Source organism: Rhinatrema bivittatum, chromosome 6, assembly GCF_901001135.1.
Source record: "Rhinatrema bivittatum chromosome 6, aRhiBiv1.1, whole genome shotgun sequence".
Taxonomy (NCBI): Eukaryota; Metazoa; Chordata; class Amphibia; order Gymnophiona; family Rhinatrematidae; genus Rhinatrema; species Rhinatrema bivittatum.
This window is the reverse complement of record NC_042620.1, coordinates 94,100,869-94,121,181: the sequence shown is the minus strand read 5'-3', so window position 1 is coordinate 94,121,181 and position 20,313 is coordinate 94,100,869. Positions and strand designations below refer to the sequence as shown.

The 20,313-nt window shown below is 44.4% G+C and overlaps 1 protein-coding gene across 2 annotated transcripts in view; it reads left to right on the top strand.

Moving 5' to 3' along the window:
- The window catches only part of KCNH7 (potassium voltage-gated channel subfamily H member 7), a 324,631-nt gene that overhangs the window by 9,044 nt on the left and 295,274 nt on the right, over nucleotides 1–20,313 (top strand). The window contains exon 3 of one of the 2 annotated variants that reach the window (XM_029605617.1): nucleotides 17,580–18,014. In XM_029605617.1, coding sequence (XP_029461477.1) covers nucleotides 17,867–18,014 — 148 coding nt within the window. In that variant the 5' untranslated portion in view covers nucleotides 17,580–17,866. Of the gene's footprint in view, nucleotides 1–17,579; nucleotides 18,015–20,313 lie in introns of those variants that run through there. The other variant, XM_029605618.1, reaches the window with a different exon arrangement.

Genomic DNA, 20,313 nt, shown 5'->3' with positions numbered 1-20,313 from the left:
GATAAAACTTCCACGAAATATCTACGTAACATCTCAACCGGTGTGGTAAACCTTTTCATTAGAAAATTTAAAATTCTAAGATTGCAATGCTGTATATTATTTTCCATTTTATTTTGTAGAAACAAATGTCCAGCCGAAATAGTATATATTGATTTCTGTATAATTGTCCCCTTGGACTCCAGAGATTCCACTTGAGATTTTAATTCCAATACTTGAGACTGAGAAGCAATAAATATATTAGAAAGTTCATGATGTTGAGAAACAAATTCTGAAACCTGGTTAGATAGGTTAGTAATAGCTTCACAAATTATATCCAGAGTAATGTTAGGAGGTTTTGATAAAGAAGCAGTTATTACCTCAGTTGAAACCACTGCACAAGACCCAGCCATCGAAAGAATAGGGGAAATAACTGACAAAGATTCAGCTCCCTCACTAAGCTGGCTCCACCTGATGCTAGAACTACTGGCTGACCAAGGTCATCAGGGTGAACGAGAGCAAACCGATCATGTCAGCACCACCTGTGGGGGGGGGGGGGGGGGGCAGGCTGAGGAGGAGCCCGACATAGGTCCAAAGAAAAGGATGATTCAAGGTCTAGGGTCATCAGTGAAGAACACCTCTCAACTGCCCGTCTAATGATGCCTCCATGGAGCTCACTGAAAACTCCTGGCTCCAGATAACATGATGGTCCATCGGGCCTAAAGAAAGCAATCCCTCCAAAACATCGGGGAATGCTCTGGCTCTTCCTTTCCTCTTACCCATGCTGCAGCTAGTGAAGGTAATATATACTTAAGATGAAGAAATATAGGGTAAGGGAAGGACCGGAGCACCAGCCTTAGTGTGCGTGCGGTCATCTTGGATTCCCTTTTCACCTCTTACTACTTTCATATTTCTACCCACCCCAATCCAAAAGGGACAGGCACCACACTCCCAGATTCCTCTTCAAGTTTAACCATAGTCTCAAAACAACTGTAAAGGAATGAAGTTTACCCCTGTAGATTTAACTCACAACTCTTTTCTGCATTCAACCTTCTCCATTCCTATTTCTCCAGTCAAGCAACATGAAGATCTCCCTGGTATCCTTCATGCCCTGGGTCCTTCATGAGGCTCTCCTCCTATCAGAATAACCCCCCTCCTTTCTCCTGGAATTTTTCCTCATGGGGAGGAAACACCTTTTCTCCACCCATAGCTCCTGGCCCATTCTTCAGTGAGTGGAAAACTTTCTTCCACTTCATGGTTTCAGGCCATGGTTCCAGTATAGAGTATGACCTGCAGGGTCATACTCTATACTGGGTTGGACCTCAGACCCACCTGTCTACTGGCTGGCTACTCCAGGACTCTATATCCTGGAGGTCCCTTTCTATGCCAGCAATATCCTAAAAAGGCAAGTCCTTCCAAAAACCTCACAATTTAATGCCTCCCACTTTACTAGTTCCCATGATTCACATACCCCAGATTCTTAAGGGGACCAACACACCACCCCTTAACTCAAATCATATTAACACAAGTGGACATTTAATTTTACTGCAAGTTCAAGCATTTATCACATTTCCCATCAGGTCAACCATGATAAATCCGGGTCTCCCCACTCAGAATATCTTGTGATACTCTCAAATATGATAATCCCCCCACATAAATAATATACAAGAGTCTATCATTTCAGGGAAAAGGAAATTCTAAAACAAGAGGTCATTATAGAAACTGAAAAATTACAGAGACAGATGTAATTTAAGGGAATGTTTCACTACTGATAGGGTGGTGGATATGCAGAACAGCATGGGATAGACACAAAGGGCCAGATCTTAAAAGATAAGTGCGGGCATAGATTTGTTCACGCAACCCGGCGCGAACAAATCTACACCCGATTTTATAACATGCGCGCGCTGCCGCATGCATGTTATAAAATCCGGGCTTGGCGTGCACAAGGGGGTGCACACATGTGCACCTTGTGCGTGCCGAGCCCGAGGGGAGCCCCGATGGCTTTCTCCGTTCCCTCCAAGGCCGCGCGATATCAGAGCGGCCTTGGAGGGAACTTTTTTCTAGCCCCCCCCCCCCCCCACCTTCCCTTCCTTCCCCTATCTAACCCACCCCATCCCTAACTAAATCCCCCCCTACCTTTGCTCCAAAAGTTACGCTGCGTGCGCCGGCCAGCTGCCGGCGCACCATGCCCCAGCACAGGCTGCTGTGCTGGAGAACTCGACCCCACCCCCGGACCACCCCCCAGAATGCCCCCGAACCGCCGCCATGCCCCAGCCACATCCCTGGCCCGCCCATTTTGGAAAGCCCTGGGACATACGCACGTCCCGGGGCTTGCGCACGCCACCTAGCCTATGCAAGATAGGCTCAGCGCGTGCAGGGGCAGTTTGGGGCAGTTTTTTGGGGGTTACACACATATGTTACGTGCGTAACCTTTGAAAATCTGCCCTAAAGGATTCTTAGTTGCAGGGAAGTAAACATAAAGCCAGAGTTCAAGTAGAATCCTCATTATACAATAAAAAGAAAAATGGACAGACTAGAAAAGCCTTGTTATCTTTTAACTTTATCTGCCAGCTCCAGAATTTTAAGAAAGGAGGAGTTTAATTCCTCATATCTAGAAAGTGATAATGATGGCCCTATATATTGTAATGAAGCTGATAATAGGTTCTGTGAGTTCAAGTGAGGGCAGTTAAAAAATGCCACACAGAGCAAATTTATTAATTTTTGCCAAGATAAGCAGGGTTATACTTTTTTAAACAGAACAGGATTATTTTTGATTGCAGAAATCAACAAATAACTTTCTGATAAAAAGCTATAGATTTGGGTTAATCAAGTTCACTGTGTATTCTTTCCAGCTAAACTGCAATTAGACAAGAATGGAGTCTCACATGATCATATTAACCAAATGAGCTAGAAATTACCATCTGCACCACCATGAATGTGGCTTAAATTAGGCAGCAACAGCAGCAGGAATCTTATGAATGACATGTGTAATGCTTTGGATGAAAAAGAATAAGGTTAATTTTTTGAACTTGTAACATGATACCACCCATGTCCTTCCCTGAACTACTATCAGATCACCCCCAACAATCATAGGCTGATTAGGGCTTTATTCAGCAATAGGGTTGTACTGTTATCTCAAGCAAAAGGAAAAATACAACAAAATTATTTGTTTTATTTTACATTCAAAATAAGTTAAAACCAAATGAAATATAGTTGTCTTTATGTCATTTTGTTTAACTTCCATTTACCCCAAAGGGGCAGTTCAATCTCTTTCTCTCTCACTCACACACACACTCATACACACACACATTTTCCACAAATTTAAAGGCTTTTCTATGTAAGAAATATCTATATTTTGTACAAGTGAGATTAACACATTTATTTGCAAAGTTCTTTGGGGTAGATTTTAAAAGAAGCGCGATCAGCCTACTTTTGCTTGCGCATCAGACTCAAGCAAAAGTACGCTGGATTTTAGTAGATACGCGCGGAGCCGCGCGTATCCACTAAAATCCTGGATCGGCGCGCGCAAGGCTATCGATTTTGTATAGCCTGCGCGCGCCGAGCCGCGCTGCCTCCCCCCGTTCCCTCCAAGGCCGCGCCGAAATCGGAGCGGCCTCGGAGGGAACTTTCCTTTGCCCTCCCCTCACCTTCCCCTCCCTTCCCCTACCTAACCCACCCACCCGGCCCTATCTACACCCCCCCCTTACCTTTGTCGGGGGATTTACGCCTCCCGGAGGGAGACGTAAATCCCTGCGCGCCAGCGGGCCTGCTGCGCGCCGGGCCGCGACCTGGGGGCGGGTACGGAGGGCGCGGCCACGCCCCCGGGCCGTAGCCATGCCCCGTACCCGCCCCCAAAATGCTGCCGACACGCCCCCGGAACGCCGCGACGACCGGGCCCGCCCCCTGACACGCCCCCGACACGCCCCCCTCCGAGAACCCCGGGACTTACGTGAGTCCCGGGGCTCTGCGCGCGCCGGGAGGCCTATGTAAAATAGGCTTCCCGGCGCGCAGGGCCCTGCTCGCCTAAATCCGCCCGGTTTTGGGCGGATTTAGGCGAGCAGGGCTCTGAAAATCTACCCCTTTGTTTCTACAAATTTCTTCATCTGCAATCATTTTAGACTATTTATTTATTTTTTTATAATCACAATTTTTATTGAGTGATCCATTTACACGATAGAAACATTGCGAACATCAAATGAACCAGCTAAATGAACATAATACAGTACCATTCGCCTGTGTCATAAGGCAGTTAGGGAACACTCCACATTTCCCCCCCCGTCCTTAATACTAGACTATTTTTTTAATTGGTAATAACAGAGCCAATAGTAATTCTTATACAAATTTAGAATTGTCAAAGGGTGTTCTGTAGCAGCTGCTACAGCTTTCAAAAATAGGGAGTTCCTGAGCAACTGAATCTAACTGATGTAACAAATAAACCGTGGACCTAAGATAACCTCCATGAAGCTGGGTAAAAATTCCAGAAGATAATCCCTTTGCGCTCATGTAATGTTTAATTTGGAAGTCCCGATGCTGGAGCTGATGCCCGACATTGCTTTAACTTCAAAAAGGAATTCTATGCTTCTGCATTCCACAGAACTTGCTGTGAGGATGAAATCTGTGCTCTCTGTAACAAAGTAAATAGTGGTTATGTCAATGCAGCAAAATCCAAAATTCATAATCTGCAAAAATTTACTGAACCCAAAAAGGAGTGTAACTGTTTTACAGTGACAGGCTGTGGAATATTTAATATAGCCTGTATATGATCTGATGTTAATGAATGAGAGCCCTGTGATATTTGAAATCTAGGGGGAAAAGTTGTAATTTATTTTTGGATACTTTGAGCTAAGTTGTAGATAACTGAATGAGTAACTGCACTATAAATGTAACTGACGCTATATATGAAATGGAGCACAGGAGAAGATTATCAATATGTAACAAAATAGACTGACATGGAAATATAAAGTATTTCAAAACGTGCAGGGCCTCTGAAAAAATAGATGGGAAATGCAGAAACCCTTGGGCAAACCAGTCCAAGTATATCTTTCTCATTCAGTCAAAAAAGTAAACAAATAATGGAATTTGGGGACTATTTCTATAGCAAAATAGGCAGAGCATTAATCTACCATTGTAAAGTCTGAGCTTCAGGTGGGATCATAGACAAAAGAGTGTAAGGGCCAGGTAGTATTGGAGTGCTAAGCAAAACTACAGCATTAATCCAGTGCAATTCCTGAATAAACCTACACTTGTCAGATTGAGGTTTTAACATATGCAAAATAGGACTATTGCAAGGGATGGAATCTGTGATTGCAATTTAACAAAAAACCTTTGAATCATTAGATCCCTTGTCAATGGCCAAATTTCCTCTATAGCTACCAGTTTCAATGCAAATTGTAGTTTACATGGCAACCATTTGGCTGGATTTACTGAGATCACAACAGGATCAATATACAAATGCCCTAAGTCATTGATCCCCTTAACCCACATGGTGTCAGGTGGACACACATGTCAATGAAGCTAGCTCTACATAAGATGAAGGGGGCACCTAGATAATATTGTAGACAGTGCTGGGGAGGAACCAGTTGTCATGGTACATGTGGGCACCAACGACATAGGAAAATGTGGGAGGGATGTTATGGAAGCCACATTTAGGCTCTTAGGTAGAAAGCTGAAAACCAGAACTTCCAGGGCAGCATTCTCTGAAATGCTCCCTATTCCATGTGCAGGTTCCCAGAGGCAAGCAGAGCTCCAGAGTCTCAATGCATGGATGAGACAATGGTGCAAGGAAGAGGGATTCAGTTTTATAAGGAACTGGGGAACCATTTGGGGAAGGGTAAATCTTTTCTGAAAGTCTGGGCTGGTTTGGCCTCTGTTGGAAACAAGATGCTGGACTTGATGGACCCTTGGTCTGACCCAGCATGGCAATTTATTATGTTCTTATGCTCATCTTAACCAGGGTGGAACCAGGCTGCTGGTGCTAACCTTTAAAAAGGAGATAGAGCAGCTTTTAAACTAGAACAAAGGGGAAAGCCAATAGTCGCTCAGCATGGGCATGGCTCAGAGGGAAGTATCTTCAAAGGATACTAATGAAGAATTAGAGTTAGGGAATCCTAACAGAGAGGTTCCAATAATTAAAAAAAATGTAGAACATGTGCCTATTAGTAAAGAACCACATGAGCTAAAAGATTCCAAATTATCCTGTTAACTGAAATGCAGAATATTAATACAAACAAAAAACACACTTTGAAATATCTGTATGCTAATGCCAGAAGTCTAAAAAGTAAGATGGGAGAGTTAGAGTATATAGCAGTGAATGATGTCATAGACTTAATTGGCATCTCAGAAACATGATGGAAGAAGGATAATGGGACAGTGCTATACCTGAGTACAAATTGGAGAGGGGAGAAAGTTTGACACCACGCATATCCAGCATAGCTCTCTGCTTCAACGGCAGGGGGGAATGAAGAAACGTGGATCTATATTCAGGCAACAACCAACAAGGACTGAATTACATAGTCTGGATAAACAGATAAGCATGGGTGTAGCTTGCTTATTGCGGTGGTTAATACTCCTAACTAATTAAGCTATTTCACTTAGATGCAGTTCCAACACTGGTCTCTACATTAATGGTGGGGGTGGAAGGGAAATAGAATAAAAAAGGTTACTAAGAGCCAAGAGTAACAGATAAGTATGAGAGAGAAAAAAAAAGTATGAAAGCTTGCTGGGCAGACTGGATGGGCCGTTTGGTCTTCTTCTGCCGTCATTTCTATGTTTTATGTTTCTATGTTATGATAAAGAGGAGCAACTTGGTGATGAGGTGACATTTTATGTCTGGTGTGGAATAGAGACCAACAGGATAAAGATCCTGCAAGAGACTAAATGTACAATTGAATCTTTATGGATAGAAATCCCTTGTGTGTTGGGAAAGAGTATAGTGATAGGTTTATACTTGAGGGTCTGAACCACTCTAGACAGAGGTGCAATATATACCCCCAGGGGAGTATTATCAGAGCTTTCTAATATAGTGTTGTGTTTGTGGAATTATGTGGACCCTTGGTCACAGTGGAGATGACTCCTCACAGAGTGGGGCCCCGTGGGGAACCACTGTGATAGGCTAAACGCAGAGAGCGGACACTTGTAGGTGGAAAGCTTTATTGTACTGCTGTAGATAGATGGTATGAGGCAGGACAAAAAGGCACTGAAGTCCGGCAAGGTGCCGATACATTCTGACAGTCTCAGATGTAGACGTCTCCCCCAGATGTTCAAGGTAGATAAGGACCTGTGGAGCAGGATAAGTGAAGCCTGGTGGGTGGAGTTGGAGAACCGGATCATAGAGGTACTCACTGGAGCGTAGTGCAAGTGTCTTCCTGGCTATGAAGATGTTGGGACTGAAGGTCCATGGTGTAGAAAAGAGGTAAGGCAGAGCGGTCAGAGCCGTCTGCGACCGACGGACGCAACAGTACCCCCCTTTAAAGGGCCCCCTCCAAGACCTCTTCCAGGTGGTCTGGGTTTTTGTGGGTGTGTCAGGTGGAATTGAGTACCATCTCCTTATCTGTGATATTGGCCAGCGTTTCCAATGAGTTCTCTTCTGGTCCATAATTCTCCCAGGAGATGAGATACTCCCATGTCTTGTCTCTTTCGGACATCCAAGATGTCATCTACGGCATATTCGATGTCGTCCTCGGTGTCCAGACTAGTTGGTTCTGGGTTCTTTTTGGAGAATTCGGAGAGCATCAAGGGTTTTACAGAGAAACATGGAATGCATTGAGTATCTTCATTGATGGAGGTAGTTTCAAACTTTACGTCAGATTTCCTAGTCACCGAAGGATAGCAAAGGGACCCACATAGCGAGGTGCAAAGCATGCTGAAGGAAGTTTAAGGTGAAGATACTTGGTACTAAACCAGACTTTATCTCCAGGCTGAAACTGTGGTGCCTTTCGATGATGAGCATCGTAGGTTCCTTTTGCTTTCTGTCCTGCTTTGAGGAGTAGCTCCTTCGTTTGCTTCCAAAGTTGAGATTGCTCTGCTGCAGTAGTCTGTGTGTCAGGAGAGGCCACTGATAATGGAATAGGCAGAGGAGGCAGAGGTTGTCGACCATAGATGAGCTGGAAGGGAGAAGACCCCGTAAAATTAGCAGGATGCGAGTTGATAGCAAATTCTGCCCAAGGCAGTAATTCAGCCCAATTGTTCTGCCTTGCATTAACATAGGATCGCAGAAATTGTTTCAGCGTTCTATTCATCCTCTCAGTCTGACCATTAGACTGAGGTTGGTAGGTGGAGGTTAAGTCCAAGGCAATGTCAAATATTTGACACAAAGCTTTCCAAAACTTTACAGTAAATTGTACTCCTCTGTCGGATAGGATATGCTTAGGCATCCCATGAAGATGGAAGATGTGTTTAATAAAGAGTTTTGCCAACTCCATAGCAGAGGGTAATCCTGGCAATGCTACAAAATGTGCCATTTTGGAGAAGTGGTCAACTGTGACTCAAATAGTGTTGTTTCCAATTGATGGCGGTAGGTCTACTACGAAATCGGTTGCTATATGTGTCCAGGGTTCATCCGGCGATGGTAGCGGTTGTAACAAACCCCAAGGACATCCGGCTGGTGGTTTTTGCTTGGCACAGACAGCGCAGGAACCCACATATGCTTGTACGTCCTTTTTCAAGGTTGGCCACCAATAGTACCTCTGTAACATAGCTAGGGTGCAACTCTGTTCTGGATGGCTGGCCAGATGGGAATTGTGTGCCCACTTCAACAGGTTCTTCCTTAGATTTCTGGCTACCACCGTCTTACTAGCAGGTACCACATGAGTGGCTGCAAGAACCACTCTACCGGGGTCAATGATGTGATGGGGTTCATCTGACACATCCTGCGGGAAGAAGGATTGTGACAAGGCATCTGCCCGAGTGTTCTTCTCTCCCAGACGATACTTCAGAAGGAAGTGAAATCTGTTAAATTACAGGGACCATCTTGCTTTACGGTGATTGAGTATTTGAGTATGTCTGAGGTAATCCAAATTTTTGTGATCGGTGTACACTACTATTTGGTATGTGTCTTCCAGCCAAGGATGCCACGCTTCAAAGGCCAGCTTGATTGCGAGTAACTCTTTGTCTCCGATTCCATAATTTCTTTCGGCAGGCAAGAAACGCCTTGAGAAGAAGGAGCAAGGATGGAGCACATTAGATCCACTATACTGGCTTAAAACCGCTCCCACACCAATGTCTGAGGCGTCGACCTAGACAATGAATGGACAATGTGGATCAGGATGACGGAGGCACGGCTTCTTTTGAAAAGCCTCTTTGAGCGTCAGGAAGGCTGATATGGCTTCAGGAGACCAGTTGGTGAGATTGGCTCCCTTCTTGATCATAGCAGTTAGAGGGACTGTCAATGATGAGTAGTTTTTAATAAAGGAACGATAGTAATTGGTGAAGCCCAAGAAGCGGTGCAGTGCTTTCAGGCCTGTTGGATGGGGCCAGTCCTGGATACTTTCTAATTTCTTGGGGTCCACCTGAAACCCGTTCTTAGAAACAATGTATCCCAGGAAGGGTACAGACTCCTTATGGAATTTGCACTTTGCAAGCTTTGCGTATAGGTGGTACTCACACAGGCATCTTAAAACTTTCTTGACATCCTCCTGATGAGTTTGAAGATCTTGGGAGAAGATTTATTTATTTATTTAAAACTTTTTATATACCGGCATTAGTAAGCATACATCATACCGGTTCATATTGTAACTGAAAGGCTGAAATTACAATCAACGGGGGGGTATCAAGATCAATATATCATCGAGATATACTACTACGCATTGATAAAGTAAGTCCCGTAAGATGTCGTTCATCATATTTTGAAAGACTGCAGGTGCATTACTCAAACCAAAGGGCATGACGAGATATTCGAAGTGTCCATCGCGGATGTTAAACGCAGTCTTCCATTCATCTCCTTCACAAATTCGCAACAAGCTGTAAGCTCCTTTAAGGTCTAAATTGGAAAATATCTTGGCTCCTTGGAGCCTGTCGAACAGTTCAGAAATTAAGGGCAGGGGGTACCTGTCCTTGTTTGTAATCTCATTCAGACCCCTGTAGTCGATGCAGGGGCGTAAGGTACCATCTTTCTTCCCTACGAAAAAGAAGCCTGCACCAGCAAGAGATTTGGAGGGTCTAATAAATCCCTTCTTCAGGTTCTCTTGTATGTAGGTGGACATGGCTTGAGTCTCAGCTACTGAAAGAGGATAAACTCTTCCTCTGAGAGGTTCTGAATTAAGCTTCAGATTTATGGTGAGTCAAATACTCTGTGCCGTGGAAGTACATCTGCTGCTTGTTTTGAGAAAACATCCTGGAAAGAGGCGTATTGAGGAGGTAAACCAGGTAACCCATGGTGTAGTGGGCATGCAAATGAGCGGTGAAACTTCTGTGAGGCACTGGCCATGACAGTCAGGTCCCCACCGGGACAGTTCCAATGTGGCCCAATTAAATTGTGGCATATGATCTTGAAGCCAAGGCAGTCCAAGTACCACCGGATGCATGGCCTTTTCCAATACGAGAAATGATATGGATTCAGAGTGTTAAGCTCCGGTGTGCAGGCCAATGACCTGGGTAGTCAATGAAACTTCTCCAGGAAATGGTTCTCCATGGATAGAGGAAATAGCAATGGCTTAGCTATTGGTGTGGTAGGAATCTGTAGATGTTCAACTAAGCGCTTCAAGATAAAATTACCTCCGGCTCTGGAGTCAATGAGAGCGAGAGTCTGAAATTCAAGACCTCTGCAGAGCAGAGATACTGGTAAGGATAATGGAGGAGTAGGACAGGTGAGGCCCAGGAGAAGTCCTCCTGCAGATCCAAGGCATGTCAGTTTCCTAGACAGATGAGACAGGTTTGGACAGCGTGGCCCGATTGGCCACAGTTCAAGCATAACCCCATGCGTTTGCGGAAGCACCTCTCCTTGGAAGTTAAATGGCTTTGGCCTAGTTGCATAGGCTCTTCCTCTTCTAAGGGAGCAGCCGGCAGGCTGGAGGCAATAGGCACAGGTTTAGGATGGGTAGTAGGGGTGTGCATTCGGATTGACCGCATTAGTAAAACGCAACTCATATTTTTTTTTTACTTAAAAAATTGATTCGACATAAACGATCGGATTTCCCACATATCAAACATAGATATGTTCGATATGTGGGAAATCGCGATTGTTGAGCCAAAATAAAAATATAAACCCCCTCACCCTCCTTAATCCCCCCCCCCCCCCGACTTACCACAACTCCCTGGTGATGGAGCGAGGAGTGAGGACGCCATTTCTGCAATCCTTGGCGAGAAGCATGTGACGTCGGCGGCACGTCGAGTGACGCCGGCGTCACGTGATTCCCGGCAAGTTCGCGCCGGACGGCTCGTTCGGCGCGAACAAGCCGGGAATCACGTGACGCCGACGTCACGTGATTCCCGGCAAGTTCGCGCCGGACGGCTCGTTCGGCCCAAAAAGAACTTTTGGCCAGCTTGAGGGGGTCAGGAGGCCCCCCCAAGCTGGCCAAAAGTTCTTTTTGGGCCGAACGAGCCGGGAATCACGTGACGCCGCGTCACTCGACGTGCCACACAATAGACTTTCATGGACTCTTAGCCTCCTGAGTTCGATCTCGGATACAGCGGTCAATTCTCCCATCCAGTTCCATCAGGGACTCAAGGGTATCAGGAAAATCATGAGCCTCTAATTCGTCCTTCAAGCGAGAGTTGAGGCCCTCCATAAATATGGCACAGAGACATCCAGTGTGCCAATGTAGTTTGGATGCTAAAGTCTTGAATTCGATAGCAAAGTCTGTGAGTGGCTTATTACCTTTCTGGAGATTGAGCAAAGCAGATCCAGCGACAGTCTGGAGAGCCGGGTCATCAAAGACAGACTTGAAAAGTTTTAGAATTCCTGGTAGATCATTCAGGATATGATCTTTATGTTCCCATAACAGTGAAGCCCAAGCTAAGGCTCATCCCTCTAGAAAAGATAGATGTAGGTGGTCTTGGAAGCTTCTGTGGGAAAGAGGGTAGGCTGTAATGCAAAATGCATTGATTAACAAACCCTTTACACATCTTGGCTTCACCCGTAAAGCGGGTAGGTGTGGATAAGGGTACAGTGGTCTTGAGGGTCACCACTGGAGACAGCAATTCTTTCACAGGAGCTGCTGAAGAAATCAGTTGAGCATGCAACTGATTGAAGGCAGTAGCTAGGCTCTCCAAAGACATTTTTGTTGATCCGTGATCCGCTGGGCTAGGCCAGGAATGGCCTGCAAGGTCACAAGCTGAGCCGAGTCAATGGAGTTAGCAATCTGTTGTTGTGTTTGTGGTATTGTGTGGATCCTTGGTCACAGTGGAGATGACTCCTCCCACGGGGAAGGGCCCCATGGGGAACCACTGCGATAGGCTAAACGCAGAGAGCGGACACTTGTAGGTGGAAAGCTTTATTGTACTGCTGTAGATAGATGGTATGAGGCAGGAAGGAAAGGCACTGAAGTCTGGCAAGGTACCGATACGTTCTGATAGTCTCAGATGTAGAAGTCTCACCCAGATGTTCAAGGTAGATAGGGACCCGTGGAGCGGGATAAGCCAAGCCTGGTGGGTAGAGTTGGAGAACCAGATTGTAGAGTTACTCACTGGAGCGTAGTGCAAGCATCTTCCTGGCTATGAAGATGGTGGGACCGAAGGTCCATGGTGCAGGATACACCGGACTGGTACGCCCTCGAGGATCGAGTACCTGATAGTGCAGAAGATCCTTAAATAAAGAGAGAGACCCCCGAGGAGTGGGTGTCAAGTTAGTAGAAACCCCAAAGGGTATTTGGAAGTGAGAGGCCCCCAAGGAGCGGGTACCTAGATCTTCGTCAGGAGCGAGATTCCCTGGAGGGTAGCGAGGCGTCTAAGTGAGCAGCTTAGAGCGGTCAGAGTAGCTAAACCGAAGTCCTTGCTAACTCAAGGTAGGTAGGGTAGTGGAGGCTTAAATACCCGGAGGTATTGACATCATGCGGTGGGGACGCCCCCAAAGTTTCCGCCATGACGTGTACATTAGTGCAGGCAACGTGTGTGCGCACGCCCTAGGAGGCCACAGGAAGGAGCATGGTGGACTGGGACGCCCATGCTGGATTGGAGACGACGAGGGCCTCGGCACTCGGCACTGGAGGCAGCCATCTTGCCTACGGAGGAGGAAAAGGGTAGATAAGAGGTAAGGCAGAGCGGTCGCAGCTGTCTGCGCCGATGGACGCAACATATAGCAAAAGGAAATGCTCCTGATCTATTACAGGAACTGATGGCATCTCACAGTATCCCTCTTAATAAGTTGGATCCTCTAATAAATCTATTTCAGGTGTAAGTACAGATGACTCAACAGGTTTAGATACAGTATCTAATTGCTTAACAGGATACTGTTATGGCTCCGGGCCATGCCCGGGTCCTTCACTCACCTCGAGGCCAGCCAGGCTGCTATAGTGCTGATTCGGCCTGCCCAGGCCTCAGCCATGGTGCTCCCTCCTCAAGGGAGACGCCGGCGTCCCATCGCGTCTGTCCCCACCCCCTAGGAATGCATGCATGCAGGGGGTGGGAATTTAAAGGGGCCAGCGTGGGAAAAGTCAAAGAACCCCCTTGGATGATGTCAGACGCTGCAGGATATTTAAACCCTGCAGCTTGGCCTAAACCTCGCCTTGCAACGAGGTTCACTCTGAGTCTAGTGTTGTGGTTCCTGGTTCCTGATTCCTGATTGTCTTTGGTTTCTGACTTCTGGCTTCTGACCCTGCTTCATTCTTTGACTTCAGCTTCAGCTTCCGTCCTTGGTTTGTCTTCAGCATCTGACTTCTGGCTCCTGACCTTGGCTTGTCCCTGGACTCCGGCTACAGCTCTCCGCTTCCGCAGGTATCCAGTTCTTCACTTGCCCGGAGGTTTTCGCCTAAGTCCCAGCGGCTCAGGTCCTCACGGGCTCCTCCCGGGGGGGGCCGCGGGCTTCCAAGGGTGAAGTCTCTTCTGACCTCCTGGACTCCTCGTTGTTGGACTTCCTGGACCTCCTCGTCGTTGGACTCCCTTGTCGGGCTGCTCTTCTGGTCCTTGGTCACAGAGGATCACACCTAAGACCAAAAGGCCCGGGTCCCTAAGGGCTCCTCCAGTGGTGAAGCCTTCTCCGGAGTATCTCTCCAGCGCCACCTCCCGGCTGTGACGTCCACTGTGGGTCCTCCACGGTGCAACATCATCAGTCTCAGCCGGCCCAAGGGTCCACGTCCATAACAGATACAATGAAGCAGTAGAATACCGTGGTGGTGAATGTTCATTCTCTGATCCTTCGGGCTTATATACTTTAGTTCATAACTCATTTAATGGAGCTTTAGGAGATTCTAAAGTTGTTTTAGTTTTCTGTAAAGTATCTTTCAATTCTGCATTAGTTGATTTTTGTTTACTTAATTGTGTTTCTTGCCATTGAATCTGAAATATACCAACTTCATCCAGTGAAGTTGAATTCAATGCTCCCTTCATTTACACAATTTTGGCCCAGTCAAAACTGCCTTCCTCAGAAAATTGCAACTTAGGGTTTTCCTTAGTTTTAAAATACCATTTAATGAAATATTTCAGTTTCAGGTTTGAAATTTTCCCACATGTACCTAGAGGGCTCATGTGGCTGTGGAAGAGGCAATGATGAGATTCTCCCCATGGTAAAAAGCGAAATCAACAAACATGCTTCTTAATCTTATCTTCAGACAATCAAAAATCATTCACACAGCCTTCCTAAGGTTTGTGCCAAGTGATGCCATCCCAGTTCTCCTCTCTGTTACACTCACCCCTCATAAAGAAAAACACTCCTAAATAAACCGCAGTAATAAAGCTAAGAAATATAAGAAACAAAATTGCAATATCAATCATTTGTCAAGACATGATGGAACTAACAAAATGGGCCTCAACCCTTAAATACCTTACCTTACTTTAATCAGATGTCAGCCTCTAACTGATCAATCCCTGGATCATTTACTGGATTCTAACTGGTAAAAAGTAGGTAGGTCATTACAAAATTATGTGCACCTACACCAAATCTGAACCAAAAAGATCTGTTGTATTCCAATACATAATAGCAAAGGTAATAAACCAAATACTGGCAAAATGCACACACACCTCCTATTGGGATGGCACAACAGCTGCTGGACATAAGGAGAAGGGGAGTGACGGAGAGGAGAGACAAGGACCTACATTCCAAATGCCTCACAGAAAAAAAAAAAACGTGTAAAAAATCAAGTCAGTAATAATTACAGCAGTGGAGAAAAAGGAGTGGCATAGAACTCATCCATCCAAAGATACAGGTTATGTGACACCAACTGAGAACATCTCCAATGATAACTGGGTCTTTGTTTCTTCTCCTAATTCAGATGGAAAAAAAAAAATCACACCCAAGTTAACTGCAATAAGTATTATCGTTTATTGGATGTGCGCACACCAAGAGAATGTCTGACATAAACCAGTCTTATCAAAGTTCTAAAAAACACAGGAACAGCATTTTTCTTAAAAGCCAAAAAGTTAGCATGATTTACATATCTCAGCACTCTTAGGTCATCTTGACCGGTAAAGTTCCTTTTCTCCTTTTTTCTTTCAGCAAACATACATACATAGTTACATCTGTCATATTTATATATTTGCATTGCTAAGCATGTCAGAACATCTTTTCTCTGTAACTTTTAACTTTTTCCTCTTTTCATTCTGCCCCAGAATTCTGACAGTAGAACCTTAAAGCATGTTTTCTGCACAGCTGTAAGAAATCAGACATACTAAATATATTTTTCTAATTGCTTGTCTCTACATTGTACAATGAATGACCTTTGGCCTACTTCTGATAACTAACACTGAACAAGATGAAAGCATGGCCTGGCTACTCAGGACACAACCAAACACTCTTTGCTGCTGAACCCTGTTCTGGCTGCTAAGTCCAGCAACAGACTCATCCAGCCTACTTACATACAGGCCGATTCAGTTTAGTCTGCGGGAGAGCGGGCGTTTGCCCGCTCTCCTGGCGCGCGCACAGACCACTCACCTGTGCGCGCGATTCTGTATTTACATGAGGCCCGGCGGTAGAAACAGGCAAAAGGAGGCGCTAGGGACACAGGCAAAAGGAGGCGCGTCCCTAGCGCCTCCTTTTGGCCCAGAGCGGCGGCTGTCAGCGGGTTTGACAGCCGACACTCAATTTTGCCGGCGTCTGTTCTCGAGCCCGCTGACAGCCACAGACTCTGAAACCGGATGCCGGCAAAATTGAGCATCCTGTTTTCGACCCAACAGCCACGGGCTGACTTTAAATTTTTTTTAAATTTTTTTTTTACTTTTTTTACCCTTCACGACCTCCGACTTAATATTGCCATGATATTAAGTCGGAGGGTGCACAGAAAAGCAGTTTTTACTGCTTTTCTGTGTACTTTCCTGGTGCCCGAAGAAATTAGCGCCTACCTTTGGGTAGGCGCTAATTTCTGAAAGCAAAATGTGCGGCTTGGCTGCACATTTTGTTTTCTGAATCGCACGGGAATACCTAATAGGGCCATCAACATGTAAAATGCGCGTCCAATGGCGGGTTAACAGTGCGCTCCATCGGAGTGCACTGTATTGTATCAGCCCGATAGATATCCTCACCTAGGTGATTAGTGCTTGGTTTATCTGAGCCTCATCCATTCAGGCAATGCCTCCCTTGGCATACTTCTGACACTCTGAAGTCTGTCTCTTGCAGACTTTTCTCTCTGTCCACAGCCACACCCTAATTAGCTTCATTTGTTTCCTCAGGCTCTGCCCCTCTGGGAGTGCATTAACCAATTAACCTTTTTGTTAAAGCAGTATTGCCTTTTTCCTCTTTTGAGTACCCTTCCCTTCTAGAGTGCCCTCTGCTGCTCCAGCAGGCCAACTGCTTTTATCTGTCCTTCTGGGGCTATATTACCCAGTAACCTTCTCTTTAAAGAGGTATTACCTCGTTCCTCTCTAAAGTGCTTTCTGTCTCTCCCCTTTGTGTACCCCTTCGTGCAACCCTTTGTGCTTCATTTAAAACTCTTTTATTTATTTTTTCTGTTAATTAACCTTTTTTCCAAGTTCTTACCTTTATGGCTTGTTAACAATTTTAATTATAAATGTTCATTGTATTAGACTATGGAAATATATTTCCTGCTTTATCTGTTTAATGTAAACCGGTATGATTTACATTTGATGTAAGAATGTCGGTATATAAAAGTTAAAAATAAATAAATAAATAAATAAATAAGCTGGCTGCTCCATTTCACTGAACTGCTTTTCTTCCCCACCAACCAGATGAACCCTTACCTAAAGTAGCTCCCTGGATGAAGCCAATCAGCCAAACAGGGTTCCTGTTACAGATAGAAGTATCTCTCCTGTACTGCTGCAAAGACATTTGAAGAAAGGATTCCATGATCATGTACAAATTAGTTCATGAAACTAACGCTGTGATGTACATTAAATAATGCTGTTTCATTAGCACATTATGCTTGTGAACAAAGAGAAAAATTAGGCTTATGTTAATAGATTATTTAGGGTTCCTGATCATTCACAATATGTCAGTGTGGTAGAAGAAACTTTGTTTTATCAAACGATTATAGTCTCACAATGTTTTTTTCTTATCTATACAGGCAGACTGTTTGGCTTCAAATTCCCTACACTAAGACTCTTGACATACAGAAAGCAATCTTTACCACAGGAGGACCCTGATGCTGTAGTTGCTGATTCAACTAAACCTAATGATGATTCAGTAGCTTTGAAACACTTCAAATCCCCTACAAAAGAAAGCTGTGGCTCATCTGAACCTGATGACAGAAAATCACTAATAAAACCTAAACAATGTTCACCTTTGGTTAATATATCAGGACCTCTTGGCCATTCCTCACCCAAACAACAATGGGACCAGCTTTACCCAGACATGCTACGTGTACAAACAGGTGCACACCTGTCTCATGCCCGGTCAAAGGAAAGCATTTGTAGTATAAGAAGAGCCTCTTCAGTGCATGATATTGAAGGATTTACCATCCATCCCAAGAATATATTTAGAGATCGACATGCAAGTGAAGGTATGTTGGAAATTAAATGAGTTTTTCATTTAAAAATCTTTCTTGAATATTTCTCCAATTCAAAATTGATTTTGGTCTTTTAATTTAATTTACAGCATGCAAATTCATCAAACATAATATATAAGATGGACTAGACAAAGTATTGACTTGGTGAAAAAATGTGTCATTCATGAAAGTATAAAGATTGTTAAAGATTCTTTGCTGAACTATGAACAAGGAAATATATAAATTGATGACAGATAAGGATCACAAGGGCCATATAATATGATGATTGGTTGGGGCCACTTGAAATCTGGCATGGCTGTGACAGGAGATAAATACTCTCCCTCCTGTCACCAGCCATTTTCTGAGACCTCTAAGAGGTAAGGTAAAAGTCTTTGGAGGCTACTTTTAAATGTTAACCTCTGATTATCCCATTTACAGTCTTAAGGATTATAACCATTCTCTTAACAAATGAAATTCTCAACATCTCTTTTGTACTGTCATTTTTCACTTTATTAGATTGTAAGGTCTACTGAGCAAGTTGCACTATAAAAGTATTAAGCTGTAATAGGGGGACAGTCTAGGGGTTGCAGAAGGGATAAGTTCTACATAAGAATTCTGGGCTGCTGGAGGTGAGGCAGTTTTAGCCATTGGTATTCTGGAGGTGGGTGAGGTAAAACTTTCAAAGACACACTCAATGGTGGCCTAGTTGCCTAGATTATAGCCAGCTAAATTGACTTTTGGCTAGGTTGTACTTGAAAATTATCTTAAAGATAGCCAGCTATGTTTAGCTGGATGTCTTGGCCACTCAGTGGCTCTGTGAACATTTTCTCCTCTATGCTTTCCCCATACTTTCTTGAAATAGTTTCAGCTTCTTCAACCTCCATTGGAAGACTATTTCATGTATCCACTACCCTGTCTATGAAAAATTATTGAAACCACAAAGTCCCTCTGAAATTAGTGTGAGGTAATCGCCATTATATCTACTATTAACAACAAAATGACTGATATACCTCCGTCATCAATATCATCTTAATTCAAGACCATTATTGTCAATTTTTTATCATTAAATGACCTAATACTGGGCATCATCATGAATGCTCAATCGCATGATTACATTCTGCCCTTCTTTATAATCACAGGTCATAAAGGTTTATTCACTGCATTGTGCTAAAATACTTGCTGGTGATCATATAGTGAATTTAATTTTCATCTTTTCAACGTAATCTGTGTCAACTTCTATTCAGTGATTATATATGAATTTTCATTTCAATTCAAGACTACTTAGCTTGTTGGAGGAAACACTTTTTAGCCCAGCATGTGAAGAGGCTGCATCTAGAAGAGCCCGACACGGTCTGTGTTTCGGCTGTGTACCTTCTTCATGGGGGCCAAAAGATATATGTTTAGCATCAGCGAGGATTTGCCATCAGATCTATGCTACTGGCTGTCCAGAGGTATTGCTCTAAGACTCCAACATTGTTCTAAGCTTCAACGGCAAGAGGAAATGTGGAAAAAAGGATTTGCATTCACAAAAAAGCGGGGAGTAGCTTCCTTGTTACGGCGGTTACTACCCCAAACCAAATAAGCCTGATACTTCACTTTCAATGCATATCCAGCATAGCTCTCTGCTTCAACGGCAGGGGAGAAAGTCTGATAATTCACTTTCAATGCATATCCAGCATAACTCTCTGCTTCAACGGCAGGGGGAATGAAGAAAAGTGGATCTATATACAGACAACAACCAACAAGGACTGAATTACATAGTCTGGGTAAACAAATAAACATGGGTGTAGCTTGCTTTTGCAGCAGTTACTACCCCTAACTAATTAAGCTAGAAATTTCACTTAGATGCAATTCCAACACTGCTCTCTACATTAATGATGGGGGTGGAAGGGAAATAGAACCAAAAGGTTACTAAGAGCCAAGAGTAACAGATAAGTATGAGAAAAAAAAAGTGTGAAGCTTGCTGGGCAGGCTGGATGGGCCGTTTGGTCTTCTTCTGCCGTCATTTCTATGTTTCTATGTTTCTATAAGACACATGGAGCTTGGGACTCAGACGAGATGAGGATGCTTGAAGTCTCAGATGAGACGAGGATGCTTAGTACTTAGTGATTCAGATGAGCAATGGTCAAGACACGGAGAAAGCAGGCATGGTCAGACACAACAGAGGTCAGGCTTGGAGAAGGCAGGCAAAGCAAGGTGAGGAATCGGGATACTCTGATGAGGATTTGAACTAGGGAAGACTCAGGCGAGGATAAGGACTCAGGATACTCAAACAAAGACAGAGGCTCAGGGACTAGAAGGAACCCAGGCAGTG